The sequence below is a fragment of the Pteronotus mesoamericanus genome, unplaced genomic scaffold (genome assembly GCF_021234165.1).
Source record: "Pteronotus mesoamericanus isolate MK-2021 breed Mesoamerican mustached bat unplaced genomic scaffold, CSHL_Meso_final contig_90, whole genome shotgun sequence".
NCBI lineage: Eukaryota > Metazoa > Chordata > Mammalia > Chiroptera > Mormoopidae > Pteronotus > Pteronotus mesoamericanus.
The window spans coordinates 21,895,340-21,917,091 of NW_026555277.1; the positions used below are offsets into that span (position 1 = coordinate 21,895,340).

Consider the following 21,752-nt stretch of genomic DNA (forward strand, 5'->3'; position numbering starts at 1 on the left):
TGTAGTTAATGAGTGGGTGTGTTGTCATCATGAAGCTGCCAATCACCAGTTGCCCATCACCAGGTGCTCATAGCTGCAGCCTTCTGAATCATTCGAATAGTTTCCACGGAGGAATGTACAAGCTTAATGCAAAATTTGATGCATTTTCATTGCTGTCCTCACTTGGTCATTTTGAATGCAATGGCCACACAGTGCACATGCTCACTCAGCGGGGTCTACTGCCACCATTGACTAGTACAGTGAAGTCATCATTGTTCACACATGTGCATTCCAGTCCACCTTCCTTGGCTTCAGGTTACATAGGTTTCATGCAGGTCATTCTTGTTATATTAATGGCTGAACTTTTTCTGGACAGACCTCGTATATACCCACACTTCACAAGTGCCTAGCATGCAGTAAATAATAATGTGGAGTAGAATGAATGGATGAATTTGTAAACAGTGTTTGTAAACTATAGGTTGTAACCCATCAGTGGATCATGAAATCAATCTAGTGGATTTATAATCAGCTTTCATTTTAAATAAAAGAAAAAGAATAGATGAGAATAGTATGTAACAAGGGTATTACTTCATACAACTGTTTATTATAAAATGTGTAAAGTTTATTTCTTATGGTGAGTTTCTGTAAAATAAAATGAAAGCCACTGGTCTGTAAGCAGCATTTTTTTCTATAATGAGAAAAATGGCCTTATTTAGGAAAAAAAGTCTGAACTCTCAGTAACTGAAAAAGACTCCTAGTCTTGGGGATTTGCACTTTTACAGATTTCAAAGCTTGAAATTCAAGGAAGAAAGTGTCCACTTCAGAGTTTTAGGGTTCTGTGGGCAAATGACAGAAGCTTTAACTCCATCACAGATTCTATCTGGCAACTACTGCCACAGGCCAATTAAGCCTAGGTGTACTGGTTAATTCTATTTTCTCTGAAAGTATACCTTAAGTGTATTTTGTCTTACATCTTGAGAGTTTGTTAACTGGCTGTCCTTTCAGTCTCCTCTCTGTAAGAGCAGAGTGCCTGAGCAAATGAGGTGCTGCCATTCTGTTTCCATAGCAATAAAAGAAACAAACCTTTGCCAATTTTCTACCAAGGACAACCCTCACAACTCAAGGCCCCAGTCAAGAAAGTCTGAATGTATGAGTGACTTTCTCCCCTACTTAGGCTTTCACTGTAATATTGAAAGACTAAAATGTCCATTCTTTTTGAACGGACATTTGTGCTCATGCCAGTTCAGGCTTTTTAAAAGCTTGTGACTGGATTCACTGGAAGTCTGTCTCTCTACACTGCACATACTCTGCAATTTCTGCTTTGGAATTTCAGTCACTTGGAATGACCACTGAAGTCTTAAATTCTGGAACCTCTGGATTTGACCTAAAATGAATTCTGATTTTGTATTGATGGAAAACAAATTCTCTATACCACTGTGTTGTCTTTAAGACTCTGGATGTGGGAAGAAACCATATGGGAAAAACAAATCTTTGGGCAGTCCAAGGTAAGCTCTTTGGAAAAAATGTTTTATATAATTATTTTCTTTGGATTATTAATACTAACCAGTGACCTTTCTGAAGCCTCAGCTGGCTCACGGATAACCACCAGGTGGCACTTTCAGTCCACTCAGCCACAGGTAAAACCAGCAGGGAGAAGAAAGACAATAATGGGGTGAAAAAATCCTAAATCACACATGCATGTGTGCACACGCACACATGCATTCTTATATTCCTAGAGCCATACAATGCAATACCAAGCAACTGTGAAGGTATTAGATCTATCGATGCTAATATGGAAACATTCTCATGCAAAAAGTGCAGGGTATGGCATAGGGAGTAAAGTATGCTTTCATTTATGTAAAGACATGAAAGGTCTTATCTATACGTTATATATAATTTCTGGAAGGATACTAAAAAAAACTAACAGTGGTTACTTCTTGGGAGAGTACTGAAAGTCGAAGGCTGATGTTGACTTGGTACGCACGTTACTGAAATAATGAAATACTGCCATACTAGTTATAAGTATACATTGTCCGAAACCCTCAAATGTCCTCCCTGCCACCTGGGTTGCCCAAGTCCTCCCTTCGGCCCTCCAGATTTCCTCATGATTCAGCAACTAAGGGGTTAATGCCTAGCACAAGGGTAGAAGTAGAGTCCTCCAGGACCCTCTAACAGCCTTGTAACCCCATATCTATTCAGATTGTGTGATAAACTTGTCTCATGGTTGGTAAGTATTTTGAGTATCATCCTCATGGGTGTTTGGAGGGAGAAGCCTTTACTTTTTGAGCAAAAGAATATACACCATGGCATGGTTTATAATAGGAAAAAAAGGCAACAAAACTTTCATCAATACAAACCTGGTTAAAAATATAAATGGGGAAAATACAAAACAAAATGAAAGAAAAAAGCAAAGGAAAAATTACAAAAAAATATAAAAATAAATTTAAAAAGAAAACAATGAAAGACAAAAATGTAAACAAAAACATAAATTAAGTCATGATGATATAGAAACAAATCACAGACTTGCTTTAAAGATTTTCTTTAAGCATAATGTAAATTATAGATTTGTTTTAAGTTTGCTTTAAAATAACCTGGTGTTGGAGAAATGGGCTGGGTACATAAGAATGAGATTAGTCACAAATTGCTAACTGTTGAAGCTAGGTGATCCATGAGTTCATTATACTCTTTTCTCTACTTTTGTACATTTAAAAATTTCTCCACAGTAATCAAGTTTAAAGATGATGTATGTATAGTTACCTTCAAAGAACCTCATGACATTACTGAAAGATTATCTACTAGAATGTAGAGTTCGTTCCTGTGTATGAACAATTATGTAAATCTATTCTTTAGACTAGAGACCATTCTAGAAGACACTAACCAAAGTATTTTCAGCGGTCTTTTCTAGGTGTTAGTATTTTGGATAAATTTTACTTCCTTCAGATTATAATTTTCTTTACAATTTGCCTATTTTATTTAACACACACACAAAGTAAACCTATTCTCCCCCAAAAATTAGAAATAAAAGCTTCCATTGTAAACAAAATACCACTGAGTTTCATTATATTTCTAAACTCAGTTAACAGTTTTTGAGAACCTAATGTGTGCAAGGCAATGTGCCAAGAGCTTTGCTGATATAGTCTCATTTCGCGTGCAGGACTGCCCAGTAGGGACTGACTTCCCATGTGCCCATTTTCCAGATTAGGAAACTGAGACTCAGGAAACTAAAAGTTAATTTCTTGAGGTCCCACAGCTGGTAAACAGAGGAGCCTGTATGCAAAGTTGGGGCCACCTGACCCCAAAGCCCAAGGAAAATTTAAGTAAACAATGTTGAGGAAAAAAATCATAACTCTGACATTCTAGCTCGATTTAATTTTCACTTTTTAATATATTCTTTTCTAACCCTTTTCCGTGTAGGTATATTGTTTTACATAATTGTATCCACTGCCTACACTTAATATCTGTGCATGAGCACGTCTTCATGTTTCCACAGGCTTTCAAGTGGTAAATTAAAATCTATGCAAAAAATTCCATTGAGTGATTGTAGCATTGTGTTTGTTCTTATTTATTTTTGCCACCCTTCTCCACACCACGCTCCCTTCCAGGAGGGCGTACGCGCGGCGCCCTCTCACTAGCCCTACCACTCTCAAGGCCAGCCATGCCCTCCAGCTGACGAGGTGCTTCAGGGGATCCCGAACCGGTCCCACAAAAGAACGTGCGCGCTGCGCGACGTGCGCGCGGAAAAAAGGTGCGTGCGCTGCAGGCCTGCGCCTGCGCAGACCCGCAAGACCGCGCCCCGGGGCCAGAGCGAGTCGGGATAGCCAAAGTGGCGGGCCCTGCGGCAGTTCCTGAACTGTATCTATCTAGTGGCGGGACTGGAGCAGCCACTCCTCCACGCCCAGGGCCCGTAGGCGCAGCTTTAGAAGGACCTTTGAGTTCTGCTACGCGCCGCTCGCAGCCGCCGCGGGCACGTCGGATGTGGGCGGTCCCTAGGCCCTGTCGGCGGCCCAGGTGGTCCACCGGCCTATTATAATTCAAATTTCTAATGTTTTTTATAATGTAGTGACCGTTACATTTTTGCAGTTTCACCTGTGGATTAGTTTCTCCTTGTTGAGCTAGTCCCTGTGATGATAATCACCCAGTTTGTCATTCAGCAACAAATATTTATCTAGTAGGCATTTCAGACAAGTTGCCTTGCCAGGGCCCCGTGGGGGCACAGAGAATGACGTGGTGAAGTCCAGGCCTTCAGGAATGGCGCAGTCCAGATGGGCAGGCAAGAAATGGAATAGGGAAGGCAGCTGGTTACTGGGAGCTGGCCTGCCTTCACTTGTCACTTCCTGCCTCAGAATCGGCCCCTGTCCTCACAGGAAGCAGATACCAGGTCCTAAGCAGAAGCAAAGCTACTCTCTTGCTAGTGCTGCAGTATCCTTTCAGATTGTCACCTCAATTCTAACCCCTGTGGCATTGTCTTCTCACCTGGGGTGCTCCATCCCGTCTGCTTCCCTGACCTCATCTCCTTGAGATCTCCTGGCTAGGGCGCCAAACACAGGGGAGCACAAACAGCTGGGTTTGGCAGCCCTATCACCTGATATTTAGGTCTTTGCTGTTTACCCAGACTCTTGGCCTCCTTTCTAGCCCTAACCTCTACTCCACACCATACCCTGGGCCCAGACCACTGGCACTTCCTGCCTTTCTTCAAGGCCTTGTCTCTTGCCCTGGTTCCACAGTTCACTTAGTTCCCTTTCTGAGACTACCCTAGTACCTGCATGCTTTCTGAGAGCAAGGTGCAAGTGTTCAGTACCCAGCATCTAGCATGGTACTCACAGCAGGAGCTGTAAGTATTTATGCTCTTAAGTGAGAATGTGTAGGCATCCATGACTTTGAGTATCAGTTTCCTCACCTGTAAAATGGTTTAATGTTAAGGTCCCGTTTAGCTGTAACTGGGTTTCTCAAGCATTAGTCACATTAGAGAAAAAGGTTCGTTTCATTTTTCGGCTGATTCTTAAGAAAATTTATTCCAATGAACTAATAGAAACCAGTCACTGACTTCAAAATTTGAGTTAAATCCGTTGTTGTATTGCCTGTTGGTCTCTTGGCTCTCATAGCATTTTTTTGTGGTGTTTTAATTTTTATCAAATAATCCATAGACATTCAAAAATCAAATCATGTTAAAAATTCATTAATGAAAAGTTGCAGTTTCTTCCCCACCCCTCTTAGTTCTGCTCCTCAGTGTGCTCTCTAGAGTTTCCCGAGAGGCAATTATTTTCACCTCTTTAAGCTATTTCTTTGGAACTTAACATTATACTTCTAAATAATTAATCTGTTTGTTAATTTTTCAATTTTATATGTTCTTTATTGACTTCCTGCTATGATAGATGAGGGTTTCACACATTCTTTCTCCTCTTATTACCCTCCCCACAGTTGTGGTCACAAATCATGTTTTTGTTAAATCAGTATTATGTGTTTAAATATATGTGTGTGTGTGTGTGTGTGTGTGCACCTTACTATGATTATATCTGCTTTCTTATACAGTTTTTTTTTTTAACCTGGAGTAATTATACAACTTTTCTTTTCTTAGGTTTCTATGTTTCTATTGCTAATTTTCACTAAATTTTCTGTGTTGTTGGTTTTTTTTTTTCTTTTCATTTACAAATACTCTGACAAATTACCACAAATGTAGTGGCTTAAAACACCACCAATTTATTATCTTATAAATCAAGGTGTTGACAAGACTTTGTTCCTTCTATAACCTCTAGGGAAGAATCATCATTTTCTTTCCTTTTCCAGTTTCTAAAGGCTGACCACTTTCCTTGGCTCATGACCCTTTCCTCCTCACTCCTACCTGACCCTTTACTGGCTCTGACTCCCCCACGTTCCTTTTATAAGGACGCTTGTGATTGTGATTACTTTGGGCTCTCGCTGACAATCCAGATAATGTCCCCATCTCATGATCCTTGACTTAATCATAGCTGTAAAGTTCCTTCGGAACAAAAAAGTAACATATTCATGGGTTCCAGGGGTTAGAACATCGATTTTTGGGGTGGGAGAAAGAGCATTATTTGACCTACCACAGACTCCAACGGATCTGTGAGATGCCTATTACTATCACCGGATGATTTACCAGGGTCAAGTTCTGAGTCTTATAGAGTCTTTTACATGAGATTTGGCTCTTTCTAGTTCATAAACATAGGCTGTAGCTTTTTATGGTGTGCTAAATGAGGAAGTTATTGTGCCAAATGTGTATTGACATCACTTCCACAATACTGTCTCCTCTCCCATTCTCTTTGTTCTTATGACATGAAACCTCTTTTAATCCTGCACTCTCATGTTAGTGGGGTTCTGGAAAGAAAAAGATAAACGTGATCAAGTGTGATCACGTTTATCTGGTAGTTGTTTTTCATGCCAAAATTCTTAACAGGGATTTTTGGGGGGTTTTTTTGTGGAGCCAAGAAGAAAGAGTTTTGACTGTGATTCAGGCAGGTGGCCAGGAATGAAACACTGGGAGATCCAGTTTAATTTGAGTAACAGAACTAATTTTCCAGAAAGTTCTGTGCAGGAACTGCTGCAGAGATTTCTCTTTACTTTAGTGAGAGCTCGTGTGACCCGATGGAAGAACAAGGGATTAGGAGTCAGGTAGACTTCCATTTGTTCCCAACTCTGCAGCTTGCTACCTCTATGACCTCTCTGATCCTCAGTATCCTCACCTGTAAAATTGGGATAAGAATAATCTATTACTTATTGTGTGCCTGGCTCACAGTAAGCACTCAGTTACGGCAAGTTTTAAATTACTTTCAAGTCAAGCCTACTGGATGGTAAAGGGCGGAGGTGTAATTCTATAGTCAAGACGTTGTCCCAGATCAAGGGCGAAGTGTGATTCTATAGTCAAGGTGCTGTACCAGATCAATGGCTTCCAGAATCTACTATCCGTGCTTTGAGCCTTCCCTGGGTTTTTCCCAATTGTCTCTAAATATTGTTACTTTGACTCTAAATGATGTAACTCTCCATTTTTTGCTCCCCTAATTCAGCAAAGGTCTCCTGACCTAGCAGCCAAAACTGCCCCATACTCCTGCCATGTACCCCAGCCCTCTCATCTACTGCACCTGCTGGGACCCTTGGAACTTGGGACCACGGAAGCTAATCAAGACCCCTCAGCCACCAAGAAAGACCTCCACAGGGAAGCCCAAGTAAGAATTACCTGGGCTAGACTATGGCCTGGGAGCTTGGGGTCCATCTGCAGCCCTCTTTCTTTCATAAGATTTCCAAAACAATTTAGTAGCAAAATTCCCAAGAGGGTCAGGAAGCCTAGCTTTGCACAGCTTTCCCTGCCAGCCTGTTAGCTGCACATTGCTCTTGCCAGTCCTGCCTAGGTTTCGTGTAATTTTAAATGAGGGAGTCTCAGAGTTAGTTGAGCAGAGAAAGGGGGGCTCCCAACCAAAGGGCCCCATGGCAGCTACCCCTCCATGAGGAACAAAGAGCTTTGGAAACTGGAGGACAAGCTGTACTGCCAACCCAGGACCCCCCAGAACAGTGAACAAGTGCCAAGGCATTCAGCTCTCTGTTGTCAGCCCATGTATTCCAATTTTGGGTCACTGTGCGATCTACCTAATCTGGGAGTCCTAAAACAGGTTTCCAGATTTTCAATTTTCTCTTTTTTTGCTATTTATTTTTTCCTTTTAGGCCAACTCTTCTTTCTCCAGCTTCAGAAAACCAAAATTATATCCAACCAACAACAAAACCTACTGTCTTCCCAAGGTAAGTATTTGCACGTCCATGGGGTGGGAATGGTTTGAATTATGTGAATAAAACAGTCTCTCCTGAGCCTTCACACCCTTGCTTAACTTGAACTAATTGATGCCAGGAAGATCAGAGAATTGCCAGAACCCACTGTAATTTCCCCCAAACCTCAGATCCTACATACAGATTCTATGGCCAGCTGTACCGACAGCATTCAAAATCATTACACATGAGCTCTCATCTGAATGAGCTCTCATCTGAGGTGCCCTGACAACAGTTTCCTGCCCTAAAAGTCACAATTCATGATGCCTGTCACAGACAAAAGGCCTCCCATTAATGGTGTTTATCCTTTTACTGATTACTTTCCTGTGTCTAAGGTTTTATGTAAATTATAACTCTTTTTACATATAAATTTAAAATTTTGCCCATATTTTATAAACTCAGAAGTGGGACTTAGTTTTGTGTCTTACATGAGTCTCTGTATTCCATTCATTTATTTATTTGGAAAACATGTATTGAGCATCTTTTATTTGCTAAGCAGTGTTTCAGGTACGGAGAACATCAGTGAACACAACAAAGATTCTGCTTTCTTGGAGCTTACAGTTACTATTTTATGTATGGAGATCAGGGAAAGTCCCTCTGTAAATGGGACAGCAGAAGCCACACTGACATCTGGGCCAAGTACTCCTGGCAGAGGGAGCAGCAAGGCCAAGGGCTATGAGTGGGAGCTTGCTTGGCACATCTGGCCTATTCCAGGAAAGCATAGAGGCCAGTGTGGTTGGAATGGAGAAAGTCAGGGTAGAGTGGTTGGGAGATAGGCTCAGAGAAATAAGAGATGATTAATGTGGTTGGTAGAATAATGGTCCCCCAGAGGTGTCCATATCCTAATCCCTGGGAACTGTGACCATGTTCTGCTACTTGCCAAGGGGAAATTAAGATTGCAAATAGAATTATGTTTGCTAAACGGCAGACTTTGAGGTGGACAGATTATCCTGGATTACCTAGCTGGGCCTCATATAAACATAAGGGTCCTTATAAGTGAAAGAGGAAGTCAAAGTGTCAGAAGAGATGTGGCAATAGAAGAAGAGGCCGGAGTGATGCAACTACCAGCTTTGAAGATGGAGGAAAAGGCAAGGGACAGATTTTCTCTTAGAGTCTACAGGAGGAACAAAATACTCCCAACACCTTGAGTTCAGCCCAGTAAGACCATTGCCCATTTTGACCGCTAAAACTGTAAGATAAATTGGTATTGTTTAAAGCCACTAGACTTACAGTAATTTGTTATAGCAGCAATATGAAATTTATACAGTGAAGTTTGCTGGCTACTGTAAGGACTTTGGCTTGTACTCTAAAAAGGATGCTGTATCAGCTGCTAGTGTTGCCACAACAACAACAACAACAACAACAAAAAGCTGGATGGCTTAAGCAACAGAAATTTATTTTCTCACAGTTCTGGAGCCCGGAAGTCCAAGACCAAGGTATTAGCAGGTTGGTTTCCTCTCAGAACTCTCTCATGGGCTTAAAGATGGCTGCCTGCTTGCTGCCTCTTCACATGTTCTTTCCTTTGTACATGTGCATCTCCGGGGTCTCTCTGTGTCTTTGTCTCTCTTATGGGAACACCATTAAGATTGGATTAGGGCCCATCCCAATGGCCTCATTTTACCTAAGGACCTTATCTCCAAATAGTCATATTCTGAGATACCAGGGGTTAGGGCTTCAATGTATGAATTTGGGGGTGTGGGAACACAACTAAGACCTTAACAGCTGGGAAGCTATCAGAAGATTCTAAGAAGAGTGACATGATCCAACTTGCATTTTTGGAAAGACTAATCTGGCTACTGCATTAAGAATGAGGAGTGTTGCAGGCCAAGCATAGAAGCCTTAGGAGAAGCCAAGGTGTAGACCCCAGTGAGGTCTAATTGCAGGGACCCAAGCAAGGTATGATGGTGACTGAACCTGGTGGAAACAGTAGTGAGAAGTGATTGCATTCTGGACACATTCTGAAGGTACAAACCAATAGGATCTGCTAATGGTATGGGTAAAAAATATGAGAAAAAACAAAAAGAGTCAAAACTGACTTCAGAATTTTTGGCTGAGTGATAGGAAAGGTGGAGTTGCCATTTTCTGTGATTGGAAAAGACTCCAGGAGGTGCACCTATGTAGGGCATTGAGCTTAGGAAGTTCAAAATACCTCTTAATATCCAAGTGACAATGTCAAGTAAGCATCTGGGTGAGCAGATCTGAGAGGTCTGGACTACAGATACACATTCAAGAGTCATCAGCATGTGGTGCTCAGAGCCTGCACCCAGGTGAGATGTCCAAGGCAGGGAGTGGAGATAGTGGTAGGAAGAGGTAGGAGAACTGAGCCCCAGAGCACTCCTGTTGAAAGGTGGGAGAGACAAGAGGATTCAAAAAGGACACTGAGAGGGAGTGGCCAGGGAGACAGATGAAGAATCATCTATCTAGTGTCCTGGAAGCAAAAGATAAAAATATTCAAAGACAGAGGGTCGAATTATCTGTGTTAAAAACTGCTGCTAGTCAATTAAGAAGAAGCCTGGGCAGTACTATTGGATTTAGTAGCCTGCATTTTGGTGACAGCAAAGGAAATTGTCTCAGTGGAGTGGTATTGGCAAAGCTTGATGGGAATTGGATCCATTCATAACAAGGGATTCTAAGGGATCCTGTGTATGAGTGAAACAATTCCCTATTTTCTGCCTTCTATGTGCTGACACCCTGCCTGCATGATCATACCTGTGGATCTTATACTACTTCCATTTTAATAGTCAAGCTCAAGGCCTCAGTCACCCAGTGTCTCTTTTGGGAGAGAACTCACTAATACCCACAGCTCCAACTTTGGCTGCCAACGTTAACCCTTGCCAATACTGTCCTCCTCTGTCTTTGCAACATAGTGAGGAAAACTTAGTGGGTGTTTTTAAAATTCTCTATCAAAGACCTGCTGATTGTATCTATGACTTTCCAGTAGGCCCTTCAAGGCAAACTCCCTGCCATCTTCTAAAACCAATTCAGAGAAGACACGCTTGGTCAGTGTAGGCTGTCCTGGACTCCATGTCGGCCAGCCTCCAAGTCCTGCCTAGACAGCACTTGGGAAGGGAAATGGTGCAGCCAGGCACAGGAGGGCCTGCTGCTTCTGCCCTCACTCTTGGGAAGAGGCTCAGGTACTTGTTGACATGACCTCCAAATGAACACAGGAAGAAACTGCTCACCAATCAACTCTTAACTTGGGTCTCTGTCCTCAAACATGCCATCTCAGCCCTCTGAATTACATCCTTTTTGTGAATTCTCAAATTTTCTTGCAAACATATAATATGCTTTTTGTATCAAAAGTTTTTAATTCTTAAACATGAGATATAACTCAATTGTTGTTAACACTGTTTCAGCAATTCTTGGGGGTTGTTTTTGTTTTTTTATGATATCAGGAGCCTTGAAAAATGGCAGTAGCTCTGCACTCTCAACACCTGACAGACACAGTTAACAAATCACTTTGTTTGCATTTCTCTCTGGCACTTAACTTTTTTTCTGCTTCTTTTTCCAGTATTTATGTGCCTTTTTCTCTCATAAACTCATTCCATTTCTCTTGGTATGAAGCACCGTGGTTTGCATATATTAACCACTCATTGAATTTATTAAATGAGCAAATGTTGATTGATGTCAACAAAGTGTCAAAATTTGGTCAGTATAATTTGAGTAATCTGAGTAACAGGTTGACAAGAACAGAAAGAGTAAAGAAAGATGAGTTATTCTGGATCGTTCTTACCTTTTACTTTTCAATGAGAAAAATACAGTTATCTAACAAAATGAATATCTATATAGTCACATTCCTACCCTTCCAGAAATTCTAAAGTTAATGCAATGCTGTGGAAAGTTTCAGTTTGCTCAATGAGATTTACTAAGAGCGAAAAAAAAAAAAAAAAAAAAAAAGGACATAAACTCAAATCCATGGTCTGCTTTTTAAAGAGACCCAGTGGTTTCCAACAAGGCTTTCCTAAATTCAGAGGAAACAGACCAAGTTATCTTTGGGGACCATTGAATTGGGAACAAATGGTTGATTTAAGTTGCATTTTAAATGGTTTTAATTCTTAAATTACATGTGGACCTCACTGTATTATAAATATATATTCCGCACCCATGCCCATTTTTTAACACACAGAAACTTTTCTTTTTTTGCCATTGAAAGCTAAACTCAAAGGTTGGTGGTCACATCTAAGGTAGCCAAATCCTTGGAATGGTTTTCTCAAGAGAGTCCTGAGTGCCTCCCCGGAGGCCTCCTGTAGGGGTGGGAGATGTGGGAGCTAAACCAGACTGATGGGTATTAACCAAGATGGAACTGCTTCCACAGGAAATGTCCTCCCAACCCCACTCACCACAGCCAGAGTTTTGATCATGGGTAAATGGAACTTTTAGAACAGGTTTCAGTTGTCTGTCTTCACAGCTACTGCCCAGTGGTATGTGTACATGTGTGAGTATATGTTGAGGCCAAGGGGAGAGGCCCTAGCATCATATACATAGACCTACCTATTTTTGTCAGCACATCATAAGGTAGTTACTCTTATTCTAATCTTTCAAACTTCTAGATGAAATTCCTTATAAATAGTCTTTTGGTATTTGAATCCCTGATATTATACTCATGTTTCTGTACCTGAAAACAAACATTCATTATAATCAGGGTTAGCACCAGATCTCAAAATTGTAATACTTTGCTTATCCTGAATTAACTTAACTGGCTACTTCAGGGTCCCAGAACACCAAATCCTGGTACAAATGAGAAGAAAGGCAGTTGTACAGACAATGTACATGTCATTAAAAAATGTGTGTGTTTAAGATTATGCACCACCCTCTTAGGAGAGCCCTTTGGATCTTCACTCCAAGTCTCTTGGTCCTTATTTTAGGAATGGTTCTACTATTAGACTAGTGACTAGTCAATTTCCCACTTTTTTAGTACCTGCCATTTTATCACAACCTGTGTACCAATGATCTCTGGACCATTAAATATTCTCTAATTCCTAAACCATAATATTTTGAGAGCTGAAACAGGCCTCAAAGATCATCCCAGGAATGACACTTTTTACAGAGGAGTGGTGGGGTCAGGACACAGAAGTTCCTGAGCTTGGAACTTCTCGCTGCTCTTCGGTTGCTTCTGAGCATGCTTTTCTCTTACAGAGTGAAAACCCATTTAGGAAAACAAGAGGAGAGCAATAATTTCCCTTATGTGAGTAAAAGTGGGATGAGGGTGGTGGGATTAACAGTTATTGAGTACCTACTGTGTGCAGGCATGGGTCCTTTACATGCATTCACCTCATTGAATCTTTGCAATGATCCTATGAGGAGGTGCTGTGCCCTTCTTATAGTGTGTGGCTGCTAAGCATCAGAACCAGGACTTGGACTTGGCTCAGCCAGACCCCAGAGGGAGTGCTTAATGACCTGTTTACTACCTTGTGTAAGGCAAGGAGAGTATCCCAGGGAAAACAGATGGTGGCAGTCAGTCCAGGCCAGGGGACAGCTCATGTGTAGATGCAGGGAGCCCTCTGCTGCGCATCGGAATCCGCAAATGCTGGGCTAGGGGCCATCAAGGAATTGAGGGGCGGAGGAGCAGGAGGTTTTGGAAAAAGAGATGGGACCAAACCCTGAGGGATCTTGACACCTGTCTAGAAGTGTGGGCCCAATCCTTTTGATGCATGGAGCTTTTATTGGTCTGACACATGCATGCGACAAGGTAAGATTTATTTATATATTAAAAAAATACCCTTGGGTAGGATATAATTGGTGCTTTTTACTACTTTGTGCTTTTATCTATTTTTTTCCTTCTCCCCCAACCCCCTTAGAAAAGGATCATGTAATCCCTTAATGGTAAGGAAAAAAATAAACAAATATATTCATAGCCCTCCAGATGGAAAGGATGGTGAATTTAGGTGAGCCAGACTAAAAGCAGAGAGGTTCACTGGGGAAGTATCCCCAGAGCTGAAGAGACAGATGGTGGTGGCCTCAGGCTGTCTGGGCCAGGAGTATGGAAGGACAGAATGAAGATGAGGAACATTTAGGAGATAACAATGGCAGGTCTTGTATCCTGCAGGGCTATTCTGCACAACTCTAGAAGGCACAGTCCTATGTGTGTCTGTGACAGCTAGTAGGCCTGCCCAGGGCATCTAGCAGGGAACAGAGGAAGAACTGACTAAAAAAATACTGTTTGTAACTGTGCTAAGCATTTTCTCACAGGTTATTTTGTATTATTTTCACAAAATCCTTTTGAGGGAGTTATTATCCTTATTTTCTGAAGAGGAAACTGGGGCACAGAGATGTTGAATAACTATGGTTGGAGGCAGAGTCAGGATTTAAACTCAGGCCTATCTAATTTTAAAAACTGACTGATTTCCACAATACTCAGCTGCGGAGAACATAGAGGAGGACAGAGCTGGGTGAGAAGTGCGGAGTGGGTGTCAACAGTTAGGTTTTGGATCCAGTTGAGTGTTGTGATTGGATCTCAGGAAAGAAATCTAGAGATACAAAGGCGAATGGTAACTTGGAGAGGGTACAGGAAGGACTTGAGCGCTGGACTCCCATCCCGTCTCTGTTTTTAGATGTGAGTAGGGAACTAGTAGACTTGGAGGAATCTCGGCATGCTGCAATGTTATCTTACTTTCTACCTTGATGTCCAGGAAGTAATCAACGTGTCACCTGGCTATCGCCTGTTTCGGAATAGGGAGCAAATTTCTGTCACCTTGGGAGATGAGATGTTTGATAGAAAAAAGCATTTGAAATCAGAGACTATGGACAAAGTCAAAACTTCCAGGTAATGTCTTTGGACCAATATCCAGCTCCTTAGACCTATTCCTGCCTGGCTGGGCCTGGCCTCAAGGAAAAGCCCCAAATGTCCACCCCAATCTCAGAGTCCCTGTTCGGGAAGTGTCGCAAGGTCCCTTCATGCCTATTCCTCTCCACACTGCCTCTCTGCTCCATCAGTCCCATTCTAGGCAGAATAAAGATCAGGTCAGCCGACAGATCTGGAAAATGACTGGGTATAGTGTGATTCATACTAAAGGGGAGCAATTTTTCCTGAAAGTAGTGAACTGGTGAAATATTCAGAAAATAATCCAAATTTGTTGGGTGAGAACTAAAAGTAAAGTCAGGGTTCCTGGGAGGCCCAAGTCTGCATCCCTTTTTCATTGTGTCCAAAGGTATCACTTAGTTCTCCCTCTGGGAGATGCAGCATAGAAGATTTTGGCCTAACTCCATCCCAGCTGAATATGCTGTCATCCTTTCTGTCATTCAAGTCCCACACACTCTCTACCCTCTAATGCTATGTAAAAGCAGCCCCCGCATCCTTTATCTTCTACCTCCGAAGCCTCTCATATCTTCTTCTTTCCCATCTAGTACTTCCTACCTGCGCTATCGCAATGACCCCCTAGTGAGTATCTCTTCCTTGGGCTTTAAATTGCTGTGAAAAGTACTTTCTCAAGACAGAAATTTAAAAGATCAATAATAACAGAAAACATACACACACAGATTAATCACCTCTCTATTTGTAAGCATATAAAAAGGATACAACCAAGCCATTAGTAGTGGGAAGGGATTCAGACTGGGGATAAGCCCACTGTTGAGAGAGGTCATGCGTGGAGCCAACCTCCTCTGACCTGGTCTAGAGAAAGACTCCAGTCTCTCTCTTCCTTCCAGTGGGAACATTCAGGCCCTGTTTTCTTTGCTCTACCCATCCAAGGCCCTCTGCAGGAGGAGATGGGCCATGTACCCACAGTCAAGCCAGCACCCTCAACTACTTCTTGGATTCAATAAGAAAGTTGTCACTGGTTATGGCATAATAAAATACAATAGTTCATACTTGTTTTATACCCTGGTAAAGCCCTGCGTATTGTTTGTATTGAAGATCATGTTAGGATCTACCTTTCTTCTTTCTTCTTTCTCATACCCTTTCTTCTTTCTCATACCCTTTCTTCTTTCTTGTGCCTTGAGGCCCTCTCCTCACACATCCTTTTGTTTCTTTCATCCCCTTGAACCAAGGACTTCCTCTCTACTGCACTGCACACAGCACGACCTACCACCCTGTTTACTCCAGGTCAACCAAATAGGGCTGAATAATCTTAGATACCATGGAGGCTCCTGATCCAGAAGCACAGAAAACCTTTATCAAGCCTGAAAGCCACTCCTAAACTCTCTCCTCATCCAGTTTCTGGCACATTTTTTGTCTGATTCATTGTCAGCATCAATCTCATTCCTCAAATTTTCATTTCCTAATTATCTGAAATTCTTCCCCTTCCATTTCAACTATCATTACTAAATCAAGGTCAAACCCTAAAAGATTTATGACATATTCCTCTTTCCCTTCTATTCAGTAGGCAACCAAATCATCCCACTCAATTCTGGCTAGCTTACCCCAAAAGGTCATGTTTAAGGCTCAACTACCATACTGCCAAATTCCTTCTCCCCACCCTTTTACTCCTCCTTTCCCACCCCAGTGATAGTGGACCAGATGCAGGACATGGCTCAGCTCTCAGCGGGCCACAGCTGGTCATGCTTAAGAAGAGGCTTGACTTGCATGAAATAGAAGTTCTGTGGATGATCAAAGAACTACTTATCCCATAGGACTGATATCATTACTGACCTAGAAGAGCAGATCTCAGAGCTGACGATGTTAATAGAGCAAATGAACAGAGACCACCAGTCTGCCGAAAAATTGGTGAGTGATCCTTAAGTTAGCTGATATCCCTACGAGTACGGGAAAGACCAAGACTTTCAGATCACCTGCTATCTGCCAGGCATGATGCCAAAGACTTGACTCATGGGACCCATGTTTTCCAGACAAGAGCTCTGACGAGAGGACTGTGGTCACCCTGTAGTCTTTTTCTGTCTACATCCTCATCCATAATTTCGAGAACTCCAGCTCTTCCTCAAGTTCTAACTCAATTTCTGGGAGTTCTCCCAGTGCCTCCAGTGTGTTCAATGGCCCTGTCCTCTCCACACTAGAGAGTGCCAGCCATTTCCTGCCTGGTGGTGAGATAAGTTCCAGAGGTTGTGAAGGCTCCTGATTTGGGAACCAGCATTGGTCACTGCTTCTAGTGTTGCTCAAAAGCTACGCAGAAACCTCCAGTGACCACTTCCTGTTGCTATTGAAACCACCAAAACCCACACTTAAGATTCTGCTGATATCAATTACACTCTGTTTCCTGGGGATTTAGGTGACATTTTCTTTAGATTTTACCATCTATTTTATCATAATGTCTTCTCTCCCACTTCGAGCAGGTGTGCTTGGTGGCCTGGTCTGGAGTGATAATCAGAATCCCCTGCCATATTTCCTGTTGTTATTGAAACACACCTGTAAAGGTTGAATCTCCAGCAGGCTCACCCCTCACCCTCTCATACCCCCCAGATGCTTCTGAATCCTCCAGAGACCCAGCTTGTGACTCAGACTGAGTCCTCCCCTGCTACTAAGCCATCACTATATTTATCTGAAAACACTGCCAGGTTTATGGGGTTTTTCCTACTAAAACAACCTTTACTGGGCAAAATGCTCATTTTCACTCTCTGAAGCATCAGTCCTGCTGAAGACATATTTAGAGATTGTTTCCATATAGGGACCTCAGACTGTGATGCTTAAAATTCTCTCACCTAAAAAAAGAAGAAATAAAATTTTCCTACCTATAAACACCCCAAACTGTTGTGTGAACTTGTGCAAAGGAAGTGTGCTGATGCCACTGTTTAGTCAGAGAGGGACAAAGACAAGTCCTGAACCCTTGTCTCAGCTGACAGCAGGTCCTAACTAGTTTGGAAGTGTCCATCCCTCCTGAGACAGTGACCAGAGGGCCTCATGTGTTAGAATGGAAGTGAGCAAATCCTACCTACTGGGATACAACCATTCTGCCAACAAGGATTTGTTAGCACTGATGTGCAGTTCATTGAAGGCAGGGTCTGAGTCTTCAACTTCTTTGGCTTTTCCAGACCAAGCCCTTTGTTCAAGAAATGATTGTTCAATTGAATTATGTGTCTGAGGGTCCAGAGGCCATGCTCTTACAAAGGGATTACAGCCCAGCAGGGGAAACCAGACCTGCTCACAAAACCTTTTAGTGACTGAGATGGTTTCTGTACAGCAACACTACGAACCGATTACATACCAGACAACATAGAGCAAGACAGGAATTGTTCTGTTCCCTCAGTAATGATGGAGAAACCTGGGGAGTGGGGTGTTCCCCATGAATGAGAAGGTTTCTCAGAAGTTGCAGACTGGAGTGGGGGTCCTCAGTCCTGTGTTGCTAATGATGGCCTCATTTCCAGCTCTCTGATGAAATGGATCTCCGCTGTGCTGAAATGAAGCAGAACTTTGAAAACAAGAACAGGTATGTTTTCTGGCACAAGCCCTTGTGTGCTGAAGGCCTGAAGTCCCCCACATCCTTGCAGGATTTTAGTTCACTGGGATTTCAGACAGAGCTAAATGGAGTTGGGTGGCAAGGGGCGAGGGGAGGTAGTATACCTGTCTTTGGAGAGTAGGATTGTTTGATTTGAGGCCACTGAAATGTAGCCCAGAAAAGGTTATTCTCGGTTTGTACTTTCTCATCCAATTATTTATTTCCATTATAATCTCCCTTTTTGTTGATTGCTGAGAAGAACCATTTTTTATTCTATATGAGATTTCTATGATAAACAACTATTGTTCTCAGCCCAGTCCCCTCTTCTTCTTGCTCTTTCCCATCATCTCCCTCCTCTTCTCCTCTTACCTTCCCTGCTGTTAAATCAGGGCCTGGGAAAAATGGGAAGGAGGTATGGGAGGGGCAGGAACCAGAGCCCCAAAGACCAACCAAGGGGCAGTAATGAGCTCTGTTGTTTGTGTGGGTGAGGAAACCTACAAAATCCCCTCCTTGCTACCTGCTGAACCCAAGAGTAGCCTTAGAAGCCCTGGTGGAGAGAAGCCTTCCTAGTTGAGTCATAGGCTTGCTTTTTAAAAAGACATTTTTAATTAATTAATTAACTTATTTATTTTATAATAGACTTTATTTTTTAGAGCAGTTTTAGGTTCACAGTGAAATGGAGTGTAAAACAGACAATTCCCACATACCCCCATTACCCCACACCTTCACAGCCTATGCCATTATTGACATCCCAAACTCTCATGGTACGTTTGTTGCAGTGGACGACCCTGCACTGACACATCATTAGCACCCAAAATCCATAGTTTGCATTAGAGTTCACTGTTGGTGTTGTGAAAACACATTACGTGTTTTTTAAAAACTTTTATTCATTGATTTTTTTAGAGAGAGGGGGAGAAGGAGAGAGAGAGACAGGCAGACAGACAGGCAGACACAGACACACTTCTACTTGTTCCATTTACTTATGCATTCACTAGTTGCTTCTTGCATGTGCCCTGACCAGGGATCAAACCCACAACCTTGGAGTATTGGGACAATGCTCTAACTAACTGAGCTACTCTGCCTGGGCACATTCTATGGGGTTTGACAAATGTATAATGACATGTATCCACTATTATAGTGTTGTACAGAAGAGTTTCACGGCCCTAAAAATCCTCTGTGATCTGCCTATTTATCCCTCTCTCCCCTCAAACCCCTGGCAATCACTGCATTGATCTTTTGACTGCCACCATAGTTTTGCCTTTTCCAGAATGCCAAATAGTTGGAATCATACATTAACAACTTTTTCAGATTGTCTTCATTCACTTAGTAATACACAGGTAAGGTTCCTCCATGTCTTTTGTTGTCTTGACAACTCATAAAGCCTTTCATTTTAACCCTCATCTTGGGAGCTAATGCAGCCCACAGTTTCAAGACTGTGTTCTTAAGGACCATCTAAGGAACCCCTTGGCTCCATTCAAGATAGTGATTGGTGAAAATAAGAGTCCTTTCCCCCTTCTCTGGATAAATGCCAAGGGAATGCATCAAAAAGTGAGGGTCTCCCAGAGTGCCCACTGGCACCCTATGTGAGGGAGGCGAGATGGGATCAGGTGAATACAGCTCAACTCTGGACTTCTTTTCACCGATGATTGTGGCCTTCTCCCGGAGCCCCACAGGGAGCTCAAAGAGGCTCATGCAGCAGAACTCAAGGAGTTGGAGAACAACTACAAAGCAATCTTAAAGGCAGAGAAGTTGGCTGCCCAGGAAAAACTAGGTATGTTCAGGACCTGGAAGAATGACCATGGTGAAGGGGCAGGAGGCTGACCACGTGGGCCTAGGGCTAAGGAACTTGCGTGGCCGTGGGTGGGCTATAACTGGACTTTCCAGGTTTCCTCCTGAGGCTGTGGGAGAGGGAGTGATTGAGAATTAAACTGAAAAGAGGAGAGCCATGTCTACCACTGTCCTTCCTACACCCAGACGATGGAAGGATCTGCGACCAAGTTTTGAGATACAAGCAAGTCCCCTAATATCAAGTCTCAGTTTCCCCATCTACAGACTGAGGACAATACTTGCCTTTATCAGAATGAGAAAGTACTTTTAAAGTATATTTAAAGTTCTGCAAATATACTACTATTCTAATTCAACAAGTTTCCTCACCTGCAAAATAATGGTGTTTCATTAAATTCATTGATACACTCTGATTTGCGTTGGCCATTTATCCCATTGTTCATGCTGCCCTTGAGAGGAAGAAAGTGTGTCTTCTTCAGAATTCTGGGTTTATAGACTAACCTCCAACAGAGAGAAAGAGAAATTTTATAATCTTCTCTCTTTCTATTGCCTTTCATTTTTTTAAAGATGGTATTTATACCTTGCTCATTTCCCAGTTTTTAAAAGAGACTATGTATTGTTTTCAAAACCAATGTATGCTAGGAAATGTTATTTTAAAAAGAGAGAGGCAGGTACATGCTATAAGATTTTGCTTCTCTTCTTCCAAAGATTCAGGTTTACCCTGCGGCTTAGTTCTCAGACTCAGTGTCCATCAGAATTGCTTGAGGAACATATCATCGCCAGATACTGGGCCTCTCCTCTGAGAGCTCAGTTCCTGAGGTTTTAGAGGGGGTGGGTAGGGGGGATGGTCCAGGCATCCAAGTTTCTGATAAGCTTCCAGAGTGATTTTTGAGGTACACTGTGGCTTTACCGCCTAGGGGATGAGTTTGAGGTGAGGAAAGTGTGCAAGAGAGCTCACATTTGAATTTGAAAGTGTGTGTCTCAGAGCAGTAATGATGTTGCTGTTTTCCTTTTGTCCAGAGGAGATGGGAAAGGAACACAAGTATTTGAAGACTATGTTTCTTATGTATCAGGTGAGATTCAGAGCGTTCTTGTTGGATTATGAGAGTAAGAAAAGCAAGGCTTGTTCTGTTGCTCAATGATGTCGGGATGAATCTAGAGCTCTGGCCCAGAAAATAATTTCATTAGATTCCTAACATCCTTGGACCTAAGCAGCACACACTAACTGGGCCCAGAGAGAACAGTGAACCTTTGGACTGTGATGGCTTCCATGTGTGACAAGTCAGTCACCCAGGCCCCTAAAGAAACCCATTGAAAAATATGTTTGTGATTACAAAAGTAATACCTGTTTGGTGTTTTCTTTTTTTTTAAAGGAAATACATAAACCAACAGCAGCAGCAACAACAACAAAAAACTATTACCACCCCAAGACAATGGCTGTTAATATTTGTAATTTGTGATATCTTTGATTTAGTAGAGTGCTGGGTCAAAAGGAATAACCATTGTAAAAGCCTCTATACAGTTGCCAAATTGTCATCCAGAAATACTGCACTACTTCCACCAGTAGAACATGGGGATGCTTAGTCATCCCAGAACATCGCCCATTCACTTAGTCAGCCAATTTGATAGAGGCCCAGGGACGAAGTTAGGGCAGGATTTCTTCATTAAGAAAAAGAGAGAATGGGAGATGGGGAGCGGACAGGGAAGGGCTGAGGCAGCAAGCCCCTATCCTGTGGTGACCAACTAGTCTGTTTGCCTAGGACTTTGGGGTTTTAGCACTGAAAGTCTGGAGTCCCAGGAAGCAACTCAGTTCCAAGCAAACAAGGACAGTTAATCACCCTGTCAAAGGAGGAAATAAAGTTCAGCGCCAGCACCACCTCTGAAATCCTA

At 42.4% G+C, this 21,752-nt stretch overlaps 1 protein-coding gene across 1 annotated transcript in view; it reads left to right on the forward strand.

Annotated features, from left to right (window-relative positions):
- The first annotated feature begins 1,378 nt into the window (after nt 1–1,378).
- FLACC1 (flagellum associated containing coiled-coil domains 1) overlaps nt 1,379–21,752 on the forward strand; it is a 32,048-nt gene continuing 11,674 nt past the window's right edge. The window contains exons 1-9 of the mRNA XM_054586210.1: nt 1,379–1,484; nt 7,002–7,160; nt 7,654–7,728; nt 12,889–12,937; nt 14,382–14,515; nt 16,321–16,414; nt 18,007–18,068; nt 19,751–19,848; nt 20,883–20,935. Of these exons, the coding sequence (XP_054442185.1) occupies nt 7,048–7,160; nt 7,654–7,728; nt 12,889–12,937; nt 14,382–14,515; nt 16,321–16,414; nt 18,007–18,068; nt 19,751–19,848; nt 20,883–20,935 (678 nt within the window). The 5' untranslated portion in view covers nt 1,379–1,484; nt 7,002–7,047. The remainder of the gene's footprint in view (nt 1,485–7,001; nt 7,161–7,653; nt 7,729–12,888; nt 12,938–14,381; nt 14,516–16,320; nt 16,415–18,006; nt 18,069–19,750; nt 19,849–20,882; nt 20,936–21,752) is intronic.